We start from the raw sequence: 22,086 nt of genomic DNA on the forward strand, positions 1-22,086 counted from the left end.
CCCCTTGGAACTATAACTTATCACAACTTGGTAAATAATTTTTCTAACCTCCTGTGGCCATATGTGGTTATTAAAGATGAACCAGAACAAGTACAAAAATTTGCTTACTCAACATCTGGCCTGGCCGTGTGCAAATTTTTGAGCCTTTGATTGGTTCCTTGGGTACAAAATAGCTTTTTGTACCTGTATGTAGAGGAATTGTGAGCCCAGAGAAAACAAATTTTACTGATGGAGCTTGAAAGGTACAGACGTAAACCACAATGTAATCTGGGCCAAGTCACTTGAAGCTTAAAGATCATTAAACCTGTTAAAATAAACACAGCCATACATGGGATTCATGGATGTGCCATGCAATGATTGTAAATGAGACATGCGTCCACAATTGCAAGGCAACCCTATTGGCTTAAAAGTCAAGAGATTTTCAGACCTCAACTAAAAACTTTGATAAAAAAATTTTTTCCACTTTCAAAATTTTTTTTGGTTTCAAATTTTGTGTCATTGTGTGCCTTGCAAGTTAGGCTAGTAGAATGTGAAGAAATTGGAAAATGGGTTTTTTCATCCAGAAAAAATTCATCGTAAACCTAAGTCCATGCACAATTTCAAGTGTACACTTCAAAACTCGAAATTCTGGTATGCTCATGCATATTCTTGTTCAAAAAGGCCTTATATTTGAAGAAATCCGTTTTAAAATAAGTAACTTCTAACTCTCGCAAAAGTATTCTCACCCAAGGTTATATACTTACAGCACAATTTGATCCTGATTTGCTTTTGAATAAAAACATAATTTTTTGAGTGGAACTATGTCATCTATATTAATACAATCTTTTAATCTTCTGTATGAAATTTTGTTGTCAGAGAAATATAGCCAAACTTTTTCAAGAAACAGTATGTGGAAAACTTTGAATGATATTATTGTTCATTGTTGTTCTTTTTTTTGATAAGCCCCATTTCTGGATGACCCTAGAAAAGCTAAGAAAATCATGTTACTTCCAAAACCAGTTCAAAGACATTCGATAACCACCACACATATTTTCTTCTCTTACAATAGGCATCTACATTGTCTCCACAAGAAGAGCAGGATAAACTGCTAGAAGAAGCTGTTCAAATCGTCAAGACACAATCATTTCAAATGAAAAGATGTTTGGTATGACCAGTTTATATATTTACTGAGAGTTTTGCTTGCTAGTGTTAATATTTACTTGCATGTGAAATGTTTTTCGTTAGTATATCATAGTCAAAAAATTTTCTCTCAATTTTGGTTGGAAACTGGAATCTTAAAGACCCACTTTCAACCAGGGGCAGACACTTGATCAAATATTGGGGGGCAAGCCTATTGTTTTAATAAGATGACATCACATTTCCCATTGTTTTAGAACAAAAGACCATTGTCCTCAAAAGTATTGGGGATGGTTGCCCCCCTCGCCCCCCCCCCCAAGTGTCTGCCACTGCTTTCAACCAACAAAGAAGCACTATATTTTACAGGGTCTTTTCTTGTTTTTTAATCAGCATTGTTTGGAATCAGTTGTCCCAGAATTTTTTCAACATTTGAGCTGCTTTTAAGCAAAATATTAGTAAAGAATAGATATGATATCGTCCTAGAAAATTCAGAACCAATTTATTCCATGGTAGTTATTGATTCAACCTTTACAATTCCAGTATTCATTAAAATGTATTAAAACATTTTTAAATTTTTTTTATTGCTATTTATTTAACAAATTTTTTTCACAACCTATGTAAACAGTTGTATAAAGGGGAAAATTAGTTAGAGATCTTGATTTGACCTTCAAGTTCACATAGCAACATGAAAGTTTGTATTAAAAGAAGAAACATGTTTCAAAAGTATCTTTTTTCATCCTTTGCTAAGATGGATGTGTAGAATTACGATGATCATTGTTTCTGTTCTAATCATAAAGTTCTTAACCAGATTGTGCTTTGCACCTAGTGTTCTAGTGTTTTTATTTGGCTGTATCTCCACTGTGTGTTTCTGATGATTCATTCGATGTTAACATTTAAATAATGAATACATTCAAACTGTAAATTCAAACTGCCACATATTTAGGACAAGGCAAAGATAATGGATGCACTGAAGCATGCTTCAAACATGCTTGGAGAACTGCGAACCTCTCTATTGTCACCAAAAAGCTACTATGAGCTTTGTATCCTTTTTTAATCTTTAACTATTTCAAATGCCTTGGTGTTTCTTCTTAGTCTTTTGTATATATTGTTAATGAACAGGCCATGATTAATATGTGTCTTGTAGAACTTAAAAACCAAAGACTTGGTCAAAATAGGCAAATGGAAATTTCTTTTTCATTTTGATAAATGTTGTGCGGCTGTTACCAATATTTTTACCAGAAAGTATTGTTCTAGATTGAATGTTAATTAACACATGAACTATAGATTCTATAGCCTTGCTATATTGAATGGATATTTGGCATAAGCGCATATCAGCAGATGTTATTAGCTTCTACAAACTTGCTATGCTAGTTGCTTCAAATCCCAAATACAACTAAGACCACAAGGCTAATCCATTTGGTATAAAATGGTTAATATTATCTTTGGAACGACAAGGCTGATTTTTGTACAGAGAAAGGCATATCTTAAAGCTTTTTTCACTAGGTTTATTTTTGCCTTAATCTTATGGAAGATATGAGCGTCAGCGATGAACTCAGCCATCTTGAGCTTTATCTTGTTGATGAGTTCTCCAAAGGCCGGAAGGTCAATGATCTGTATGAACTGGTGCAATATGCGGGAAACATCATACCAAGATTGTAGGTTTATTCTTGCTAATAAGGATTTATTCCTTATGATTTACTAACTTGAATGGCTATTTTGTTCTTGTTTCAATGTTCTGTTAGGCTACTATCAAAGTTATTCTTGAATACTCTGTTAGGGTAATATAACATTAGTAAAAAATAGAACTTTTGATATTTAAAGCCTTTCGATTCCAATAATTTTGCGTTTTTATAGAACTGGTTTCACCAGAGTACCCTTGATAAGGCCTTCTTCTTACTGCATATTGGCCAAATTCTATGATCTGCTTCAATTTTCAAGGGAGAATAGTATTTAAGGGAAAAAATTCCAACATGCTTGGCTAAAATTTCGCTTGATTTCACTCTGTTTAAAGAAACTTATAAACGATATTTCAAACTCTTATAAACGAATTGTGTGAATGTGTCCGGTATAATTTTATGTTTTGATAATGTCCCACATTCTTGTCCAAAGATATCTGATCATCACGGTTGGTGTCGTTTACATAAAGTCTGGCGAGGTAGCACGGAAGGATATTCTTAAAGATCTTGTTGAAATGTGTAGAGGTGTTCAGCATCCATTAAGAGGGTTGTTTCTGAGAAATTTTCTTCTTCAGTCAACTAGAGGAAATCTTCCAGATGCAGATGGCAGTGTGAAGTAAGTTAATCACTGTTAAACAAAGTTATTTGCTTAACTCGTAGCTATTTTGGTTAGTTGTTTGTATACCCGTGGAAGTTTAAGAGACAATTTCTGACGTTGCTGCAAAATTCTATCAAAGGTTAACTGGGAATAATTAAGAGATACTGTTGTTTTAGGAACTCTGAAACAGATGGAAGTATCAAGGACTCAGTGGACTTCATTCTGTTGAATTTTGCGGAGATGAACAAGCTTTGGGTACGGATGCAACATCAAGGGCACTCAAGGGACAGAGAGAAAAGAGAGAGGGAACGACAAGAACTGCGAATTCTTGTCGGCACAAATCTTGTACGTCTGAGCCAGCTTGAGGGTATTGACATGGAAATGTATAAGAAGGCAAGTGTTTTAAAATCCCCTAAATGTTTGTATCTAACCGATTTCAACCCAGACAAGATTTTTTCATTCATATATTTAGCAGACTCTCAGTGTGATATTTTAATTTGAAGTTGCTCTGTGGGATTATTTTTGGATGAGTAGGTTTCTTGTGTCATATGTTTCTAATCATGTTAGCAACGGATCAAAAGATAAGCCAATGTGACAGTTTTTTAAGAATAAACCTCGGTGTTATCTCATGTGTCAAGAAATGGCTCACTCACAACCATGATTTTTATCAATTTACAAAAAATATGAAGCTTAAATGAATATGGTGGTAAAGCAAAAGATGATTTCACGAAAGATCTATTATAACTCATTTTTGGCAGTTTGGAATCACTGATAACGTATGTTGTTGAAATGACCCAGGTTTAGTTACAAAACTAGAAAAGAATTAATGGAGTTGTATCCTCACAATGCAAAAAATAAGGTGTGCTTAAGTCATTCTTGTTAGATTCTTTTTATTTAACTTGATAACAAGTTTGAGCATGTTGATTAATTCGCTATTCTGATAGTTGTTTTAGAGTTCTTTTTAGCAACTTCGCTGTTTTTTGCAGGATGTTCTTCCTGGAGTATTAGAGCAAGTTATTTGTTGCAAAGACCCCATAGCTCAAGAATATCTCATGGAATGCATTATTCAGGTTAGTGCTTTCGAAGTGTATTTGACTGTGAACTTTGGCCTATCTTCTTAATGAATTTTGATACAATAACAAGACATTTCTCATTGCATCTCATTTTCAAAGTGGCATAAGCTTTTTAAGCGATTCAGAAGGCAAGCTTATTTGTAGTATAAAATAATATTTTCACGCTTATCTAGCAAAAGCATCTGGTTTTCGTTCACAACCTAATCAACTAAATTTGTACTCCATTTGGCAGGTTTTCCCAGACGAATTTCATCTTCAGACGTTGAATGCGTTTTTGAAGTCCTGTGCTGATTTACATCAGAGTGTCAACGTGAAGAACATCATTATCGCTTTGATTGACAGATTGGCAATGTTCGCCTACCGTGGAGATGGCTCCGGTGAACCTCAAGATATTAAGCTTTTCGAAATTTTCTCCCAACAAGTTCCTCATGCTGTTCAAGGTGATGGTGCTGGAATTCCTGAAGACATTCGGCTGTTTGAGATTTTCTCGCAGCAAGTTGCCCATGTAATTCAGGTAATCATTTCAGTTTTATAACTTCTTTAATTTCAAATTTAGTTTGTTAGTATATCTTTGTTCCAGACTTCAATTCAATTTATTTATAGTTACTTTAATATAAAATCATAGCACAGTTAATTCCAGAAATTTTCTTTTCACTGTTGTATTTTGCTAAACCTCGAACTTATGCAACCCGAAAAAGGCTGTGTGCTGTATAAGTCGTTGTGAATCTGAAGTTGGACTTTGAAATTTAATTTCGAAGCCTTGGTCTTTTCTTTCTTCTGTTTACGTCCCATTACGTTTTTTGGTTTTTCCTTTTTGTCCTCTCTTCTGTCATGATGTGTATTGCACCTCACTAACGATGCTATGCCATCTTCTTTAGTCTCGTAGTGATATGGCCACTGAAGATATCGTTGCGCTGCAAGTTTCACTTATCAACCTCGCACTGAAGTGTTATCCGGACCGGGTTGATTATGTTGACAAAGTGTTGGAATATACGGAGGAGATTTTCAGCAAACTTAACCTTTCCCAGTGCGTTTCATATTCATCTTCAAATTTAGTTCTTATTTTATTTAGGAAGGTGCAATATTCTAATTTGATGAAAAGCAAGAAATTCCGAGTCGTAGGGAAATTACGGCTATGTATGTGAATAAGTTTTTACGCATGGGTGGATCACATCGACTAGACTGTTTCTGTTTAGTACAGGCCATAACTGTTTAGTAAGGACTAGAGTGAAAAAGCACCAGGGTCCTACCTAGCTGTTTAAAGATAATATTTTATTTGTTGTAACTAGTTCTCTTCCTTGCCTCAGTTATCTTAGTTGGTTGTTGCATCCATCACGTACTCTATGATGGATTTGAGTTATAAAGTGGTACTCTATCTGATCGATCCACACTAATTCTTTCCATCACCTTGTTTATTTCTGTTTACCAACAACCAGTAACGAACGTGCTCTAAGATATTTTCTCCTCTGCAGCATCGATAAAAACAACGCAGTTTCCAAAGAACTCATGCGCCTTCTCAAGATTCCTGTTGACGCCTACAACAATGTTCTCACAATTCTAAAGCTCAAACACTTTGCTCCGCTGTTTGATTATTTCGACTACCCTACAAGAAAAGAGATGGCAATGTATGTGATCAACAATGCTTTGGATAATGAAACATTGATACCTTCACAGGAAGAGGTAACGGGATTTTTGCTTAACTTTTTTTTATTTTTGAGATTTTCTGTTGCTCGATTTCGTAAGCTTACAGCTTCTTAACTTTGTAAGAAGTTTTTAAAGTTTAGGGAAGGATTCGTTTTTTCTTCAGAAAGATCATGGTCCTGTAAGCACACAGATAATTTGTGTAAATCGAATTTCACATGGACTCAGTCTGAAAACAACCCAAATTAAATTCATTCAGCACCTGGTCGAAGGCAAAATTAACAATAATTCCTTTGAGGGCCCAAGAATCTTTCCAAATGCAGTGGACAACTTTGTTTGAATTTATAGTATTTAATAACCTATGACGAATCTATTTTGTAGAGGCACATTGTATAGATTCACATTATAAGAAGCACATTATAAAGTTCCGTTATGCTACTTACCAGAATTTGTCCTCAGGTTGACTCGGTGCTCCGTCTAGCCGGCCCACTTATCATGGATCAAGATGATCAACCATCTGAAGTCGTGAGTGAAACTTAATGTTTCTCGGCTGCTTTCTTGCTTCCTTTTTCTTCTGTGCCTTTCTGTTAGCTTTTATTTCCTCATGTGTATTGTAAACGAAGGCCTGTCTAAAAGAGTCACTTCAAAGTAGATCACGTGGCAATTAATTTCTCTCAAAGAAGACAATCATGTATCTTACAGTTCTTCATTATTCTTCATTAATCATGAGCAGTTTTTGTCAAAGACATTTTGCTTGTCGATGCCTTACTGTTTCTGTCAGATGTTTTTGTAACTTTGTTTTTGTACAGTATATATTTTGACGATTTGTTATATCACCATTGCCTGTTTATTTGACATGTATAAAAATTCTGCCCGCAGGAAGACCCAGAAGACTTTGCGGAAGAACAAAGCCTCATGGGAAGGTTTATCAATCTGCTCTATTCAGAGAATTCGGACCAGCAGTATCTGGTAATGTACTGATTCGCGGTCATTATTTTCATATTAACTCACCCTTGATTTAAAAACATTGATAAAGAACATTACAGGTTTCCTAAAGAAGCTGTAATTATCTTTCATCTGTTTGGTATCCATTTTCTTCAAAGGTTTGCCTTCGAAAATGTTTAACCTTTAGTAAATATCATGAAAAGAAAATTTACCATGATTTTGATAATTTCAATTTGAGTTAAAAAACAGTCGATAAACTTTCCCGTTATAAGTGGGATTTAAATCAGTTAAACAGCCTCTACAGTATTTTAATGACTCATCTGAACTTTTTCGCAACGTGCTTTCTCTTCTGTCTTTTGCAGTTTAGTATTTTCTTATATTTTGTTAATAAGCCAAAGCGTTTTGGTTTATCGTAAGTGCTACTTATCGTTAAAACTTGATGAACTTCTGTTTTCTCCCACAAAAAGTTGCGAAATGCATCTTAGGTTTAGCTACCTGTTAAGTGTAATTTTGATTATTCTGTCTAAATGCTGATGTGCGAGGGCAGAGTCGAAGCTGAATAAAGAAACAAGCATTTCTGAAACCCGGTTACAAATTGTCAAAACGGGTGTAAATAAGCTGCTTAGTTCCATCTAGAATAGCTGAGCTCAAGGACCTGCAAGAGCTGCTTCATTTACGACTGCACCCCCTAATTTTCAGTCTTTGTTTCCTACGTAGATACGTGGTTGTATCATTGATAATGTTTGTATTTTGCAGATATTGAATACTGCAAGAAAGCATTTTGGCAGCGGTGGTGAGCAAAGGATCAAGTACACGCTGCCACCGCTGGTTTTCTCGGCTTTTCAACTGGCTTTCAAATACCGAGATGAACAGGAACAGGCAAGAGCCTTTTTGCAATTATTAAGTATTAAAGCGTTCGATTTGTATTCAATATTTAAAGACTAACAATTGCTAACAATGAGCCTTTGCGAGGGTGGCAAATTATCCAGGCGACAATCCAAACAATGGCAGCAAACTTCTACGGATTAACCAAAATTGATTTCAGACTGTCTCAAAATGCATTATGGGATGCTTGCGTGTGGCGCAAAGGCTCATTGTTAGCAATGAATCTTTAATGTAAATCCAAACGGCTTGTCTGCTTTTCATCCAAACCATAACAATCCAGACTGGGGATATTGCTACGGCTGTTCGACTGCCGTCTTTGTAACCATTAACCATGTAACCATTAACCATGTAACCATAGTTTGAACAGTTGTAACCATTTTGTAGCGATTGGTTAATTATAGGATTTTGAATGTTGCTGGACAGGACTGCACAAATGTTTTCGCGAATGAGCTGTTTCTTCAAGGAAATTAGGCAATCAGTCTTGGAAAAGAGCAACCTTTAGGGAAAATGTCTTTGGGCTTTTATCTATCAATCAATGTGCAGAATATGTTATGCATTTTCATGCGTCATTTTAACAGGAGCGAATCATAGGAAAGTCTGGATATGATAAACCAGTACTTCAGGAAACGTTTTTAGCATTATTGTACTTATTCGCCAGTAGTGCCCTTTCAAGATAGTCCATGGCCTTGCCCCTCCCCCCCCCCACCCCGCCCTATCACCAAAACTTTGTTAAAGTTCTTGATGATGCTCGGGGTTGTAGAACTAAGGGGCTCAGGGGGGTTAAGTCCTCTTTGTTAGCTATTGTTTTAAGAGTCCTTTTGTTCTTTTTCATAGCACTCCACCCCTGATGATCATACGTGAGAACTAGTATACAAGAAAGTAATTCTTGATGGAGTTTCTAGGATTCGTATTAAATGATTCGTGTTTAACTCTTTAGGACGAGAAATGGGACAAGAAATGCCAAAAGATATTTCAGTTCTGCCACCAAACCATATGCGCATTGTCAAAAGCTGAATATGCCGATTTATCTTTGAGATTATTCTTGCAAGGTGCAATGGCGGCCGACCAACAGAGGTTTGCCAATGCAGAGACTGTGGCCTACGAGTTTATGAGCCAGGTGAGGTTCTTCTTAACTTCAAAGCATCGCTTAAAAAAGTTATATGATACTGAATTTGGTTGTACTCTCTTGAAAAAGATTGGGTTGCTGGATAATAACAGGGGTTAGTGGAATAAGTAGAGTTATTGAGCTTCTGAATAAAGTGTAAGTATATAAAGGCTGGTGGAATTTAAATACCCCACTTATGTTGCTCTACTTATGTGCAGTGGTTTTGCATTTGAGGGTCCTATGAAAATAAGATGAGGTCGTTAAGAGCTAAAGTTCATTTTATAAATAGCAAAGAAGTTTTAAAACAAAACAAGAAATTTGTCACAATGTTTCATTTAACAAGGAGCTTTTTTACTGTAGACACTGCCTTTCGAGCAAAGAATTTGAGAAAGGGGTCCCTTTTTGTAAGGTTTATGTGCATGAAACATTTAAAAGATTGTAAAAACATTAGATGAAGGCAAGGGAAAACTACGTGTATACTCAGATAAATAAAAATAAGATTGAATCAACGCTTGGGAAAGTTTATGCTATAACCTGTTCCTTTCTCGAGTACATAATACCTGTTTGAAATAGTTTACCAGGTCATGTTTTTGATAAACTTTGTTTTGATACCTCTTTCAGACTCTGCTTTACCAATCTTGCCAGTAGTAATATTATCTTGATTGATGTGCAGCCTCCTCTGGGTCGACTCCTTTTGGTGAAAACAATAAAACTGCGGTGGCTGTTATGACGTAAGCCAATAGGAAAAGCATACCCGATCGGCTTTGTTTTGATCAGCTGACATCTTCCAATGCCTGACGTCATTGATGAGTCAAAAAAGAATGCAGTCATGTTGAGTCTATCTCAGATTTCTCAGCCTTATGTAGACAGACAGCAAAACAACCCAAATATTATTTGATTCTTTTTACTAACTTTTTTCCAACAACGAACCTGATCTTCATTCGATCTTTGTTTTCTTTTAGGCCTTTGCTATTTACGAAGACGAAATCTCAGATTCAAAAGCACAGCTTGCTGCAATAACCCTAATCATTGGAACTTTCGAGAAAATGAGCTGCTTCAGTGAGGAAAACCACGAACCACTGCGCACCCAGTGTGCTTTAGCGGCCTCAAAGTTGCTCAAAAAACCGGATCAATGCCGGGGAGTTTCCGTATGTTCCCATTTATTCTGGTCCGGGCGGACTATAGATGGAGAGGATGCTGAGAAGGGGGAAAGTGCAGAGGTAAGCTGAATATGAGCTTTTTAGAATTAAGCTCCGATGATGATTAAGCGTACGTACTTTTGCAAAATGATAACTCCTGCAAAATTTTCCCTTATCAGCAACCCATGAAGAAATGAGATTGAATATTTCTCTGTGTTTTTGACTGATATTTTGAAAATAAAAGGAAAAGCTTGAATTCAATTAGACGGGATTTTCACTTGGCGGGTTTTCGTTAAACGTGACTGAAATTTGTCATTCTGTTGCATTGATTAGTGTCGTGACAGCAAGAGGGTGATGGAATGTCTTAAGAAGTCATTAAGGATCGCCAACCAGTGCATGGACCCGACTGTTCAAGTGCAGCTTTTTGTTGAAATTCTGAATCGATACTTATTCTACTTCGAGAAAGGAAATGATGCGGTATGTATGTTTGTATTTTCTCATCCCCAATATGATCTCAACTGCTGTTTATGTTTTTCTGAGAGGAATCTGCGAATGGAATCTGCGATGTGTCTTATTCTGAGATGGGCCTAATTTGTAGATGCTGCGAAACTTTGCAGCTAGAGTTGTGACCAGCAGCATTTATCATTATATTTCTGGTTCCATGAAGAAAAGTTTTGATAAGCCTATTTTAGCTGATATGATGTTAATGGCCAGAGCTTGCATTGGTAACAGGTCTTTAAATAGACTTGTTCAGTATTGTCTAGAGAAATGTATAGATAATATGATAGTGTGAAAAACTTAGGCTATAGTCCAACTGAACTCCAAACGATGCTATTGAAAACGGTAATTTGTCAGAAGATTCTCGTACGGAGGTCAAGAATACGTCGTCTGTCAAAGCGTTTAATACCACTCTGATTTTGACATCATCTGTTACTGCTATGAGGTAGGGTTTTTTATTAAGATTTGATTTTCAATTTCTATGTACGACCCTCAAAAAGGATTATTATGATTAAGACAACTGTGTTCAAAAATTGAAATGATATAGCAAACTAAATGTTTTTATTTATGTGAGCTGATTTCTTATTCTAAGAAGCTTGGAAATTATGGCTTATACCAAGGTTTAGTAGGTGTGTGAACTATGTATAATGTTTTATTAGGGATGGTGAATACCACACAACATCGCATTTTTTTTGTGACAGGGGGTCCGGCTCTTGTATCTCCCTATTGCTAAGTCCCTGAGGCAGTGCAACTCTTATGTGTGCTTTATCTGCCTGCTCAGCGTTAATGTAAAATAAGCTCTCTAGATGCAGAAGTCACGAATGTCAACAACACTCTTTTGTTTAGTTCGCGTTTTCTTATTTCCAGGTGAATGTAACGATTTTGGGTCAATTATTGGATAAAATACGGGAGGATATTCCCAATTTAGAGACGAATGAAGAAACAGAGCAGATCAATAAACATTTTCAAAACACATTGGCTCATATTCAAGTGAAGAAAGAAGGTTCTGAAGAAAGTGAACCAATGTATGAAGGGCTTAATTTATAAGTTAATATCATAATTAAATTTTTCCTATTTTGCATTCTTATTACGCAGCCATATTAGATTGGCAAGAGACTAGCTCCAAAGTACTATATTAATTTTTTCTAGCCAAGCCTTTATAGTCTAGCGTTATTAGTTTATTGTTCTCTAGGCAGTTTTCAAAAGATGTTATATTTCTAAATATAGCTTTGTTTAGTCAGCCAACAAGACATAGAATTTGCTGAAGAACAAAGCGCGAAATCAACCTAATCATTGTATTGATTACAGCCTTTCATCTTAACATTCCACCAATGTCCCTGTGCGTAGTACTTTTAGTAAGATGACCAGTACTTTCTATTTCTTTTTAATTATATGTGCACGGTAGGAAGGGCACTTTATTTTTATCAAAAGTGAGAATCCCCTGATTCATAGTATTTTATACATCTTTCAGAATGTAGTGATCGCTTATTTCCATACAGGAAATACCGTGATATTAAGTTATTTGGTTCTCAAAGCACCTAATGTTCGTGGTTATTACACTTTTACATTGGTGTTAACCGATTAGGCAATCCTGGTAAATAAAACTTAAACTCTCATGGGCTCTCATGGGCCCATCATTTCGCACCATTCTTTATGCAATGCCAAAATACTATAGCTCACAATTATAAATACTATCAAAAGGCCTTGGTTGCAAATCCTTGTAATTACTTCATTTGTGTAATTTTTTCGCATAGTATACGTTATTGTGATTTGTTGTTTTGTAAATCTAGAATTTAAAATGATTCCAGAATACCAGTCAAAAAATCCAGTTTGATCCATCGTACTGTCTTCATTTCTCAAGCACGTATTGTCGCTATTTAATAAATAGACAATTAAGGTGGCATTAGCAAAAGTAAAACACGAAATATTTCAGCAAACTTTTATATAATTGGTCTGCTTCATGAAGGCGTCAATGCTTGCTGGTTTTATCTTCATTTCCATTTTTTCAAGCAATGATATGTCAACTGTGTAAGTCTGAGTCAAAATTAATCTCAATAGTCTTGGTTGATGCCTTATGATAGGTGTTAAAGACAAATGCACTGAGATACGTGATGGTTAAGATCGATATACATGTCCATTGAACTCTCTTTCAGACATGATACGGTCAGTTATTTATAGGGTTGGTTATACGGATACGGTTAGTTTTCCAACGTCTTAATTATTCCAATGAAAAAATATTTATGGGATATAAAAGGTTAAAATGTTCTGAGGCATATGCCTGTTTGGAGCTAAGCTCCTCCTAAGCCCCTCCTACGCCCCTCCTGAGCCCCTCCTGAACCCCCCTACGCCCCTCCTGAGCTCCTCCTACGCCCCTCCTGAGCCCCTTCTGAACCCCTCTGAACGCCCCCCTGAACCCCTCCTACATTCCTCCTGAACCCCTCCTACGCCTCATTGTTCTTGGTTTTGATTCATTTTGCTGCTCGAGACTGGAGCAAAAGCCTTACTTTCATCATTTCAGTAACCTGATATTTTTATTTGATACCAGGATAAGTTCTCCCATATCATTTTTGACGTGTTTGTTTTATTCACGATTTTCTTATAGCCTTACAGCTACATATGCCGTTTTTATATAATGACAAAATGTTTATAAAACTATAGGCCCTATCAATCTCAACATTAAGAAACAGAAATTGCTCGAAATGTTCAGAGTTGGAAATGACCTTTTTCTGACGATCAGGTAGCTATTTTTGTTTGAGTTGCCGAAGCAAAAAGTAATCTTTGTGACTGTTTAGTTAGCTATTATATTTCATGTTCGCTTATGGAGCGTTCTTAAGTTTCTGAAACAGGTTTTTGAATTTAAGAAATTGGTATTTTAAAGACCCTTGAAAACTTTTAGTATCAAAATCAACAAAATATTAAGAACAAAGTACTTATCCTAATCTTAGTTTCTCATAAAGAAATACGTGTATAGACTATACAGTTATTCATTCGTCTCAAATATTTCTTTGCCCTTGGACATCCTTACCCTTTAGATTAATTGCAGTATGTAACGGGATAGGCGCGCATCTCTCTCCTTTGCCCCTACCTTTATCACCTTGGCTACACTATTGCCTATACGCTAGCTTGGCCTTGGTGATTTGTTTTTTTTATATTCTTATAAAAATTTACAACGACAATCAATTACAATACAAAAGCCTAGGGAGCATGGAAATGCATAACAACCCTAAGACTTACACTTAACATAGAGACACAAATATTACAATAATAAGCTACAAAAGTGATTAGAGTGGTGTCGCCCATCGTTCCAATAGCGTTGTAGATATGACAAACACTCACAAAAAGCTATTTTAAAACAAGATATCAAGTCTACCTATGTTCCTTGCTAATCGAACAAATTTGCGCCCAGACATGATTTGTTTCCGGGAAACACATCATATCCTACTTTGTTGTGGTAAAAGCATATCCAGGAAGACATCAGGATAGAAGGCAACTTAAAGAAAATTTCACACGTACAAGTTATGTTGTAAATTGTGTTTGGATGACGAGATTTAAAACCCACAACGGAAGAGCAAATGGCTGTTTCTGGTTTATTTGGCGATTGATTGCTTTAACATATGTTATGATGTCCCTATGAAATAGAGGTTTGAAAAATTGGATTTTACGCTACATTGCATACTCGTTTCAGGCAGGAGCATTATATTTCAACTATCAATTGACTTCCATAACGCCTTAACTCTAGAAACAGCGTAATACGTACAGGCATTTTTTAACGTACTCAGTGGTGGGCAAATTGCTACACCAAGCCCTACGAGTTCCCCCACCACTGATAAGCAAAATTATACTTTTACCCCAGATGCCAAGCCACTTTGGGGCCCTTTCAAAAGAATAAACATAAGGCAAATGTGCTGGCAAAAACACAATAATATATTTTCTATCAATATGATGTTTTGGTGAAATGGCTCCACTACTGCAACTGCAAGCAGTCGAACAAACTATGCCTTCAGTAGGGAGGGCATTCAAATTCTTCACTGAAAATGTCAGGAAGCATTAGAAAAATGGGAGGAAGGAATCTGTTCAAAAGGCACCCTAACAAATATTCTAAAACATTAAAAAACCTGTTTTTAAGGGGCACCCTAACAGAGATTCAAGATAAGTTGAGAAAGGCTGTTTCTGGTGGCCTAGCTACAATGGGTTCCCATTTAGATTTTGAATGCTAATACTTCTAATTTTTTTCATACGAACCAGATAATCTCGGTCAAGGCTCGATGTTCTTATATTTTTGATGATTTGGGGCTCAAGTGTCTTCAATGTTGTTCTTTTTTCAAAGACGATTTGTCTACGAATGCATGCTTTAACTAAGACCTCATAGCAACAGTATTCATAAAAATGCTTTAAGCGAGGCTGATTAACTGATAAAATCTGTTCTGCTTTGCTAACTTATGAGAGAAAGAGAGAAATTCCAAAACAAACATTGGCTCTTTTATTCTAATTTTCAATCTGAAGCTGATTTTGTTCTTACGTTGTTTTTTTGGCAAATCAAACATCAGTTTTCAAAGTGATTGGTTCTTTTATAGAAAAAAGATGTAAATGCAAACAAAAATTGAGTTTAACTTTCAAGGGGATCTGTCGTCCGATGATAGACATTTAGCAAATTCGTTCAATTTTTCCTCACAAACGTAGCTAATAAAAGTGATAATAGGCAAGGTCTGGCAAAAGAAAGCTACAATGAATTCTTGAGAACCTCATTTCTGAAAGGTTTTTTCTCGCCTTTTGATGCAGTAAAGGCAAGAAATACATTGATGAGCATGAACCTAAATCAGAAAAAATTCACTATTCTCTTATGAAACTCCAATGATGATGATTAAACACAAAAACAAGTCCATCCTTGAGAATTCAATTGATGAATCTTTTAGAATAAGGCCTAAAATAAAATAAAAAGTCTCAAACCATCGCCAGATAACACTAATGCCGAACTTTTAATAAAATTTTTAAGAAGCTAATTCACCTTTGACTAACAAAATTTTGACAGATTACCTAGAACACTTTGACGTAAGAGGAATTGCTACGAAATGATTTATCGTGTCTTTCTAACATGTCTCTATGTGTTAATGGACTCTAATCAGAGCTGAAGTGAATGACAGATCATGGTGTTTTCCAAGTAAGCGAAATAGGTCCCTTTCTTTTCCATTTATGTAGAAAGTGGGCGTGGCTTGGGTGTGTCATAGGAGCTTCTATTGTTTTTCGTGGACCTTCCTCCGGTCAGTGGCCGTGCGACCGTAATATTTTCCTGACTCTGGACTTACCATAAGCTTCCCATTTTCTAAAATTAAATTTCTCTGCTGATGATACTTGTATTTTCTTCCCTTTTAAAAACTCAAATAAGGGCATTTGCTGTGTCAAACCAACTCCCTTCCCTCCCCTGCCCCTTCTTTTTTCTACCTATTCTTCCTCTTTTTTATTTCTTTCCATTGTTTCTGTTTATCTTAGTGTTCAAAATTTTAGAAGCAAATCCTACTTTCTCGGTTCACCATAACATAATCTGATATTTCTAAGTAACTGTTGTTGAATTACATTTACAATAAGTTTGAATTTGTCAATTTTTGTCCATTAGTAACCGGCCGACCGGTTTGAGAACTTCTCTACCCTTGTCCAGAAAGTAGGATTTTACGTGTAAACGAGGCCAAAGCACGTCAAATCGCCGGCATCAACCGGATATTTGGATGGCAGGATGCAGAAAGCTGTGATCAAAGATGTATAGGAAATCTGTAAATATATTAATGGATGGTGGGGATTTTTGACCATTCATTTCTTTAAAGAAACGAGCCAGGTACTTGCAGTTTCTTTTTTAAATTTGTTTGATTCAAAAGTGAGTATAATCAACGAAAAATATCTTCGTGCCACACGAAAACTTTCAAGATCAAGGTGTCTGTAGGCCTGCGGATGATCAAAGAGAATGGCCGCTCTTTTGAAACTGATCAAAAAGAAGCAAGACAGTGCATCTAGTGGTAGCGAAATAGTGGCGGTTGCAAGTCACCAGAAAAATAAGGAAGGTATTCATGTTTTGGAGCCCAGCGTTGATAAAAGGGGCGGCGTGGGTAATACAGATGCGGAAAGCCAAGTAAAACCAAAAAAGTCGGCAAAGAATGCAAGCTCTGCAAGAAACAATGGAAGGCCAGAGCTTCGCACTAAAAGGTTAATGAGAGAGTATCTGCAAATTTCCAAAATGAGTGGAGATATAAACTCTTGCTTTTCTGCCGAGCTGGTCGGTGAAAGTTTGTACGAATGGAATGTGAAGCTTCTTAGAGTTGACCCTGAAAGTGAATTGCACCAAGACATGACAGAATTAGGTCATGAACATATCCTATTAAACTTGACATTTCCAGACAATTTCCCGTTCTCACCTCCTTTTATGAGAGTAGTTAAACCAAGAATTGATGGTGGATTCATCCTTGATGGGGGAGCAATTTGCATGGAGCTGCTCACACCCTCTGGCTGGAGTAGTGCCTATACTGTGGAGGCCATAATAATGCAGTTTGCTGCCCTTGTTGTAAAGGGAAAAGGGCGCATTGACAAGAGATCAAAATCTGATTTCAGCAGGAAAGAAGCAGAGTCATCATTCAAGAAACTAGTGAAGACCCATGAAAGGTATGGATGGATAACTCCTCCAATCTCAGAGGGCTAAATAACACATGGGGTCTTTCAAGAATGAAACTTTCCATCCATAAAGGGGAAAATGTTTTATAATAGATATGAAGATGATTCATCTATTTATTAATGTAGATATGTAAGACTAAATTTGTTGCCTGTGAAAAAAATTGTTGCTAATATTGCTTGTGCTAATAAGACACTGGATGTATCTAACTAAAAACCATGTTACAACTTCACTTACTTTCAGTTATAAGAAAGTCTCAATTTCCTAACTGGTAGATAAAATCACATTAACTTGAACTTCAAGGAATCTTTGCTGTTTATGGGAAAAGCTCACAATGTTCTTCTTGCAGCCTTTGATCCTACTTGTGGCTTGCAACTCATGGTCTTTGCAGCAGCCAAAATCATAATGATGATCACTGCAGAAAAAATGTTTGCAGAAAATTATACAGACAAATTTACTACTTAGTGTTTCATCCAAACCGACATTGTTTTGAAAATTACTGAAATACATTTCCTTATTCTGCCGTTTGCCAAAACATCTTACTAAGTCTGCACCTCAAACTTTGACTGATTTCCAGATAAACCAATAGTAAGGTTTGTACACAAAATTTTGTATGTTTAAATATTGGAAAATACCAGAACATGATAAGAGTGCTACCACACCTCAATAATAAAATCATACAACTTTGTTTTTATTTTTTCTTGTGAAAAAGTAGAAGAGTAGGAAAGTTCACTTTGAAGAATTTCAGAAAAATTATTTGACCTGTCTTGGTAGTTAGTGATAAGGAGGGAAAAGAGATAATAATGATGATTTTAGTTCTGTAATAATGAGTAAAGCTATTTTTTTGAATTGTAAGAATAATTAATTAATTTGCATTAATTTAGTCAGTGCATTGCACAAGGATGCTTAATTTACCTTTTTTGTTACTTGGTGTATATATTAGCTATTTATTTAGTGTAGCTGAAACTTCATGCCAGTGCTTAGCTACTGTTTTGATTAGTTTTTTATGTTTGGAAATGTTATGAGCATTTCTTTCTCTTGTTATCGATTTTGTGCATCAAAACTTGTGTTCCTAGATATTTTTTAACTTGAGTTTCTGCATTTGATTCTTTTTAAAGGCACACAATTGATTGTAAAGACCAGTTGTTTGACATTAGCTCAGTTGTTGAACTGAACAGCCAACCTTGTTTTATCATACAATGTGTATTGCCAAAGAATGTTACCACTTTTGTTTTGTTTATAAATTGAACTGGGAATGTGAATGCTACCAACTTAAAACATTCTTATGTTTATTATACTATATTTGAATGCACTTAACTAAACTATGAAAAACATGTGTTATCCAGCAAATAATAATTTTTGCTGTTTTTCACATGAGAGCAATACAAAAGAATAAATCGCAGCCCTAAATATAATGACCAATTATTGGGTGCTTGTCTTCTTTTAGCTCCAGGGAGGCTATTGCTCTAGGTTCCATGCTTGTGGTAGCCTGAAGGGGCCCCTCACCTAAAAATGAAAATAAAAATAATTGCTGATGTTTTCAGCTCTGGGCTCTGGCCCTGCACCCCCTAAAACGGTTGCTGTATATAATATGTTTTGTATCTGTTGTGTGTCTTTACAATGTCAGTTTAAATGCTTAATTATCAAATTTAAAACTTCCAAGAGACTTTAAAATGTTGTTGCATTGAACATTTTAATGCAGTTTTTTGCATTTATCTTTGCTTTGTCTTCTGGTTGTATTTTAAAAATGTGTCTTCAGAAATTGGTTGCATTTTGATGTCTTTATGAAAGCTTTGTGGTTGACACACATGAGATTACGAGGTATCAGGCAAACAGCTTATTTCTGCCTTTAATACCAATGAACTCAAGTGTCAACATCATTTTTCCCAGTCAGCTTTGTTTAGACATTCAATTCCTAATTAGCTCCTTATGAACTTTTTGCATTGCTCAAATGCTGTCATAGGTATTTTTTATCCATTATGAACCTAAAAGGGTAAAGAGCAGGGGGTGGACACTTGGTCAAATATTGGGGGGCAAGCCTATTGTTTTGATAAGATGACATCACATTTCTCATTGTCTTAGAACAAAAGACCATTGTTCTCCAAAGTATTGGGGGGCAAGCGCCCCCCTCCTCCCCCAGGTGTCCGCCACTGGTAAAGAGTATGCATAAGCACCTTGCTGAAACTCTATCATACCTCAGTTTCTAACATTTTCAAGGCAAGGATGGTAGCTAGAATTACATTAATATATAAACAAGTTTCGAAACATGACCCAAATAATTGCAGGCCCAGTTTGGATACTCTTAAGTTTTATTGCGCAAATTGTCCTCGAAGGGGTACAAATAGTTATGAAAATTTCAATCCCATAAAATAAATCGGAAATTTACTTCTCAAAAAGGCAAAAAAAACGAAAACGTTGGACCCAAGAAAATAAGCCAAGCCTGTCCATCTCACTGGCAAAATTTCTTCAAGCACAATCCTTGGGCATTTACTTACGTTTCAGCGAGTAAAAAGTTTCCTAATGAGTTGAGTGTATTCTCGGTGCCAAAATATAAACAAAAAGCATAGGCGCAGACTTACATTTTTTCCAGGGGGGGAGGGGCTCAAAAATTAATTGCAATTGCTAATGGTGGCTGCCAACGGCACAGTGTAGAACGAGACCTACAATCCCGGACAAAAATGGTTCAGACTTTTCAAGGAAAGCTTATATTTTCACTTTCCTTTAAAAAAAGTAACGTTCCCCCCTTCCCAAATTCAATGTTGAATGCATGATTTTGGAGAAGAAATGATAGAACTACAAATCCAACATTGCTTCAGGGAAAAGGGCGGGATTCGAATTTACAGGGGCAAGGTAAAGTAGAAAAGTAAAAATATTGCATTTTGTCTCAACGTTTTTGTCAAGGATTCTGGTTGTACTAAGACGATTTTCTTTTACATTGTTCATTATCGTTGTTATTTGATCTTGATTAAATCTCTTGAGATGATTTTTATCCGTGAAACCAAGAATATGAAAAAGTTGGCTAGCAAATCGATAGCAAACTTCCTTGTTTCCCAAGGGGAGTTGAGCCCCTCAAATCTTCGCCAGGACGGGCTCAAGCCCTGGAGCCTCCCTCCCCCCTAAGTCTACGTCTATGACAAAAAGCGACAAAAAGCACTTATATATTTAAGAAAGGTTGATGACAGGTATCGTGAAGCATTGTTCGATCGATTCTTTTGCCCATCTACGCAAATTTTATGAAACATTTTGAAGAACTTGGTATACCTCAAGAGGGTCTCTCCATTTCCTAATTTGTAGGAATGATTTTAAAATATGCATCAGCTCATTAAATCAAGCTTTTTGCTGATTTTGACTGTTGCACAGGGCTCAATGCCACAAGTTTGAAAGAGGGGGCCAAAGCTAACGAAAGTTGGGGGCCAAGGCACTTTTCGCCTTTTTACAGCTTTGAAATTGTTTGCTTCGCAAGAAAATGGGGGCCTTGTTACAAAAAATTAAACAGAAGTATTAAGTCAAAGAATCTGTAAACGAAAGCCTTTACCAAGAGGCATAAATGCAGCAGAAGTGCCCTCCAATTTTAAAAAATATTCTGCATTTCAAATTGTGAATACAGTAATTTACCGCGGTAATTCGATTCAGTCCACTTTAAGCATCCAGCGTTGAAAAAGTCTCTCGCTCGAATAATGTTATGCCGTCTGGTTTTAAAAGAAATTCATTTAATAAAAACTTCTTCATAATGTTCTTTGTTCGTCTTCAAGCATAGACATTGAGTTTCAAATAGTGCAATTTAATAGCTCTTCGTCCAGTTCTTTTTCTATCTAGTTTTCTTGTCAAAAATCTTGCTGTTTTTAATAGATTATTGAGCATATATCTCATAGTAATTCTAGAAACTTCATAGGCCAAAATTAGCCTCACTTAAGTCTTATTATCAGGATACGTACTGCGATGGCCTTTTAAGTCAGCATCTTTTACTAGCACACAATTACAGCGAAAAAGCTTGTGATATTCCACTTTTTGTTGCTCTCTTAGTGACCAATGACTTTCTATCATTTGATTGATTATTAAAGAGTCAGATCGGTGATTATAATGGTAGAAAGGCGATACAGCATTTTTTGAGTCAGTTTCTTATAGACAATGTTTATAGAATACTATGGGTTGGTCTTCCTCGTAGATGAAGGCAAGGACAAAGACACAAACGAGGACGAGAACGAGGACGAAGACGAAGACGAGGACGAGGACGAGAACGAGGACGAGGACGAAGACGAAGACGAAGACGAGGACGAGGACGATGCCTCGCTCTTTACACCAAGTCTGGAATTCGACTGACATGAATGCAGAAGCGTTATCTGTTACTAAGGTGTGTGGGTAACCGAAATGCGCAAAGTCCTGCTCCAATAGGTCAACCGTAGCTTTGGCTGAAACGGACTGTGTGGGATGGATGCATGGGTATTTAGAATATGCATCTGTAAGCAGCAACCAGTTTGTACCCATGAAATTGATCGCATGGTCAAGGTGTAATCTACTCCAGGGTTTCTCTGGAAGCATCCATGGGTGAATTGCAGGTTTGGCTGGTCTGTTCTGATGCTGACCGCAAGGTATGCAGTATCTGCATGTGTTACGGTACGAAGGTCGAACTTCTATCACGTGCTGGTCCACGTGGGTATCAGCGTGAACATCGTTTTATTAACTTTTATGCTTTTTTAACTATTGTTCTGTTCTAGTGTTTAATTGGCTGTTATCATGTTCTGTTTTCTTATTGGCTAG

The 22,086-nt window shown here is 36.3% G+C and overlaps 2 protein-coding genes across 2 annotated transcripts; both read left to right on the forward strand.

Annotated features, from left to right (window-relative positions):
* Window positions 1–1,048: 1,048 nt before the first annotated feature.
* On the forward strand, window positions 1,049–12,814 carry LOC148957487 (vacuolar protein sorting-associated protein 35-like; the record flags this gene model as incomplete). The annotated part of the gene is made up of 16 exons (XM_089115180.1): window positions 1,049–1,144; window positions 2,060–2,156; window positions 2,648–2,771; window positions 3,226–3,408; window positions 3,567–3,783; window positions 4,377–4,460; window positions 4,696–4,977; window positions 5,342–5,490; window positions 5,936–6,143; window positions 6,564–6,629; window positions 6,984–7,073; window positions 7,806–7,928; window positions 8,872–9,051; window positions 10,002–10,259; window positions 10,512–10,655; window positions 11,544–12,814. Coding segments are annotated over 16 exons (2,481 nt in total), but the record flags the coding sequence as incomplete, so codon positions are not given.
* A 3,538-nt stretch (window positions 12,815–16,352) lies between these two features.
* On the forward strand, window positions 16,353–19,090 carry LOC148957488 (ubiquitin-conjugating enzyme E2Q-like protein 1). Its single transcript, XM_089115227.1, has one exon. The coding sequence runs from the start codon at window positions 16,630–16,632 to the stop codon at window positions 17,356–17,358; it is 729 nt and encodes a 242-aa protein (XP_088971353.1). The 5' UTR covers window positions 16,353–16,629; the 3' UTR covers window positions 17,359–19,090.
* The last annotated feature ends 2,996 nt before the right edge of the window (window positions 19,091–22,086 follow it).

This window comes from Rhopilema esculentum, unplaced genomic scaffold, assembly GCF_057945365.1.
Source record: "Rhopilema esculentum isolate cy_ngs unplaced genomic scaffold, ASM5794536v1 HiC_scaffold_23, whole genome shotgun sequence".
Lineage (NCBI taxonomy): Eukaryota > Metazoa > Cnidaria > Scyphozoa > Rhizostomeae > Rhizostomatidae > Rhopilema > Rhopilema esculentum.

What these genes read in the sequence shown, in the direction of transcription:
- LOC148957488 (XM_089115227.1), top strand. Translation starts at nt 16,630, where the DNA reads ATGGCCGCTCTTTTGAAACTGATCAAAAAGAAGCAAGACAGTGCATCT.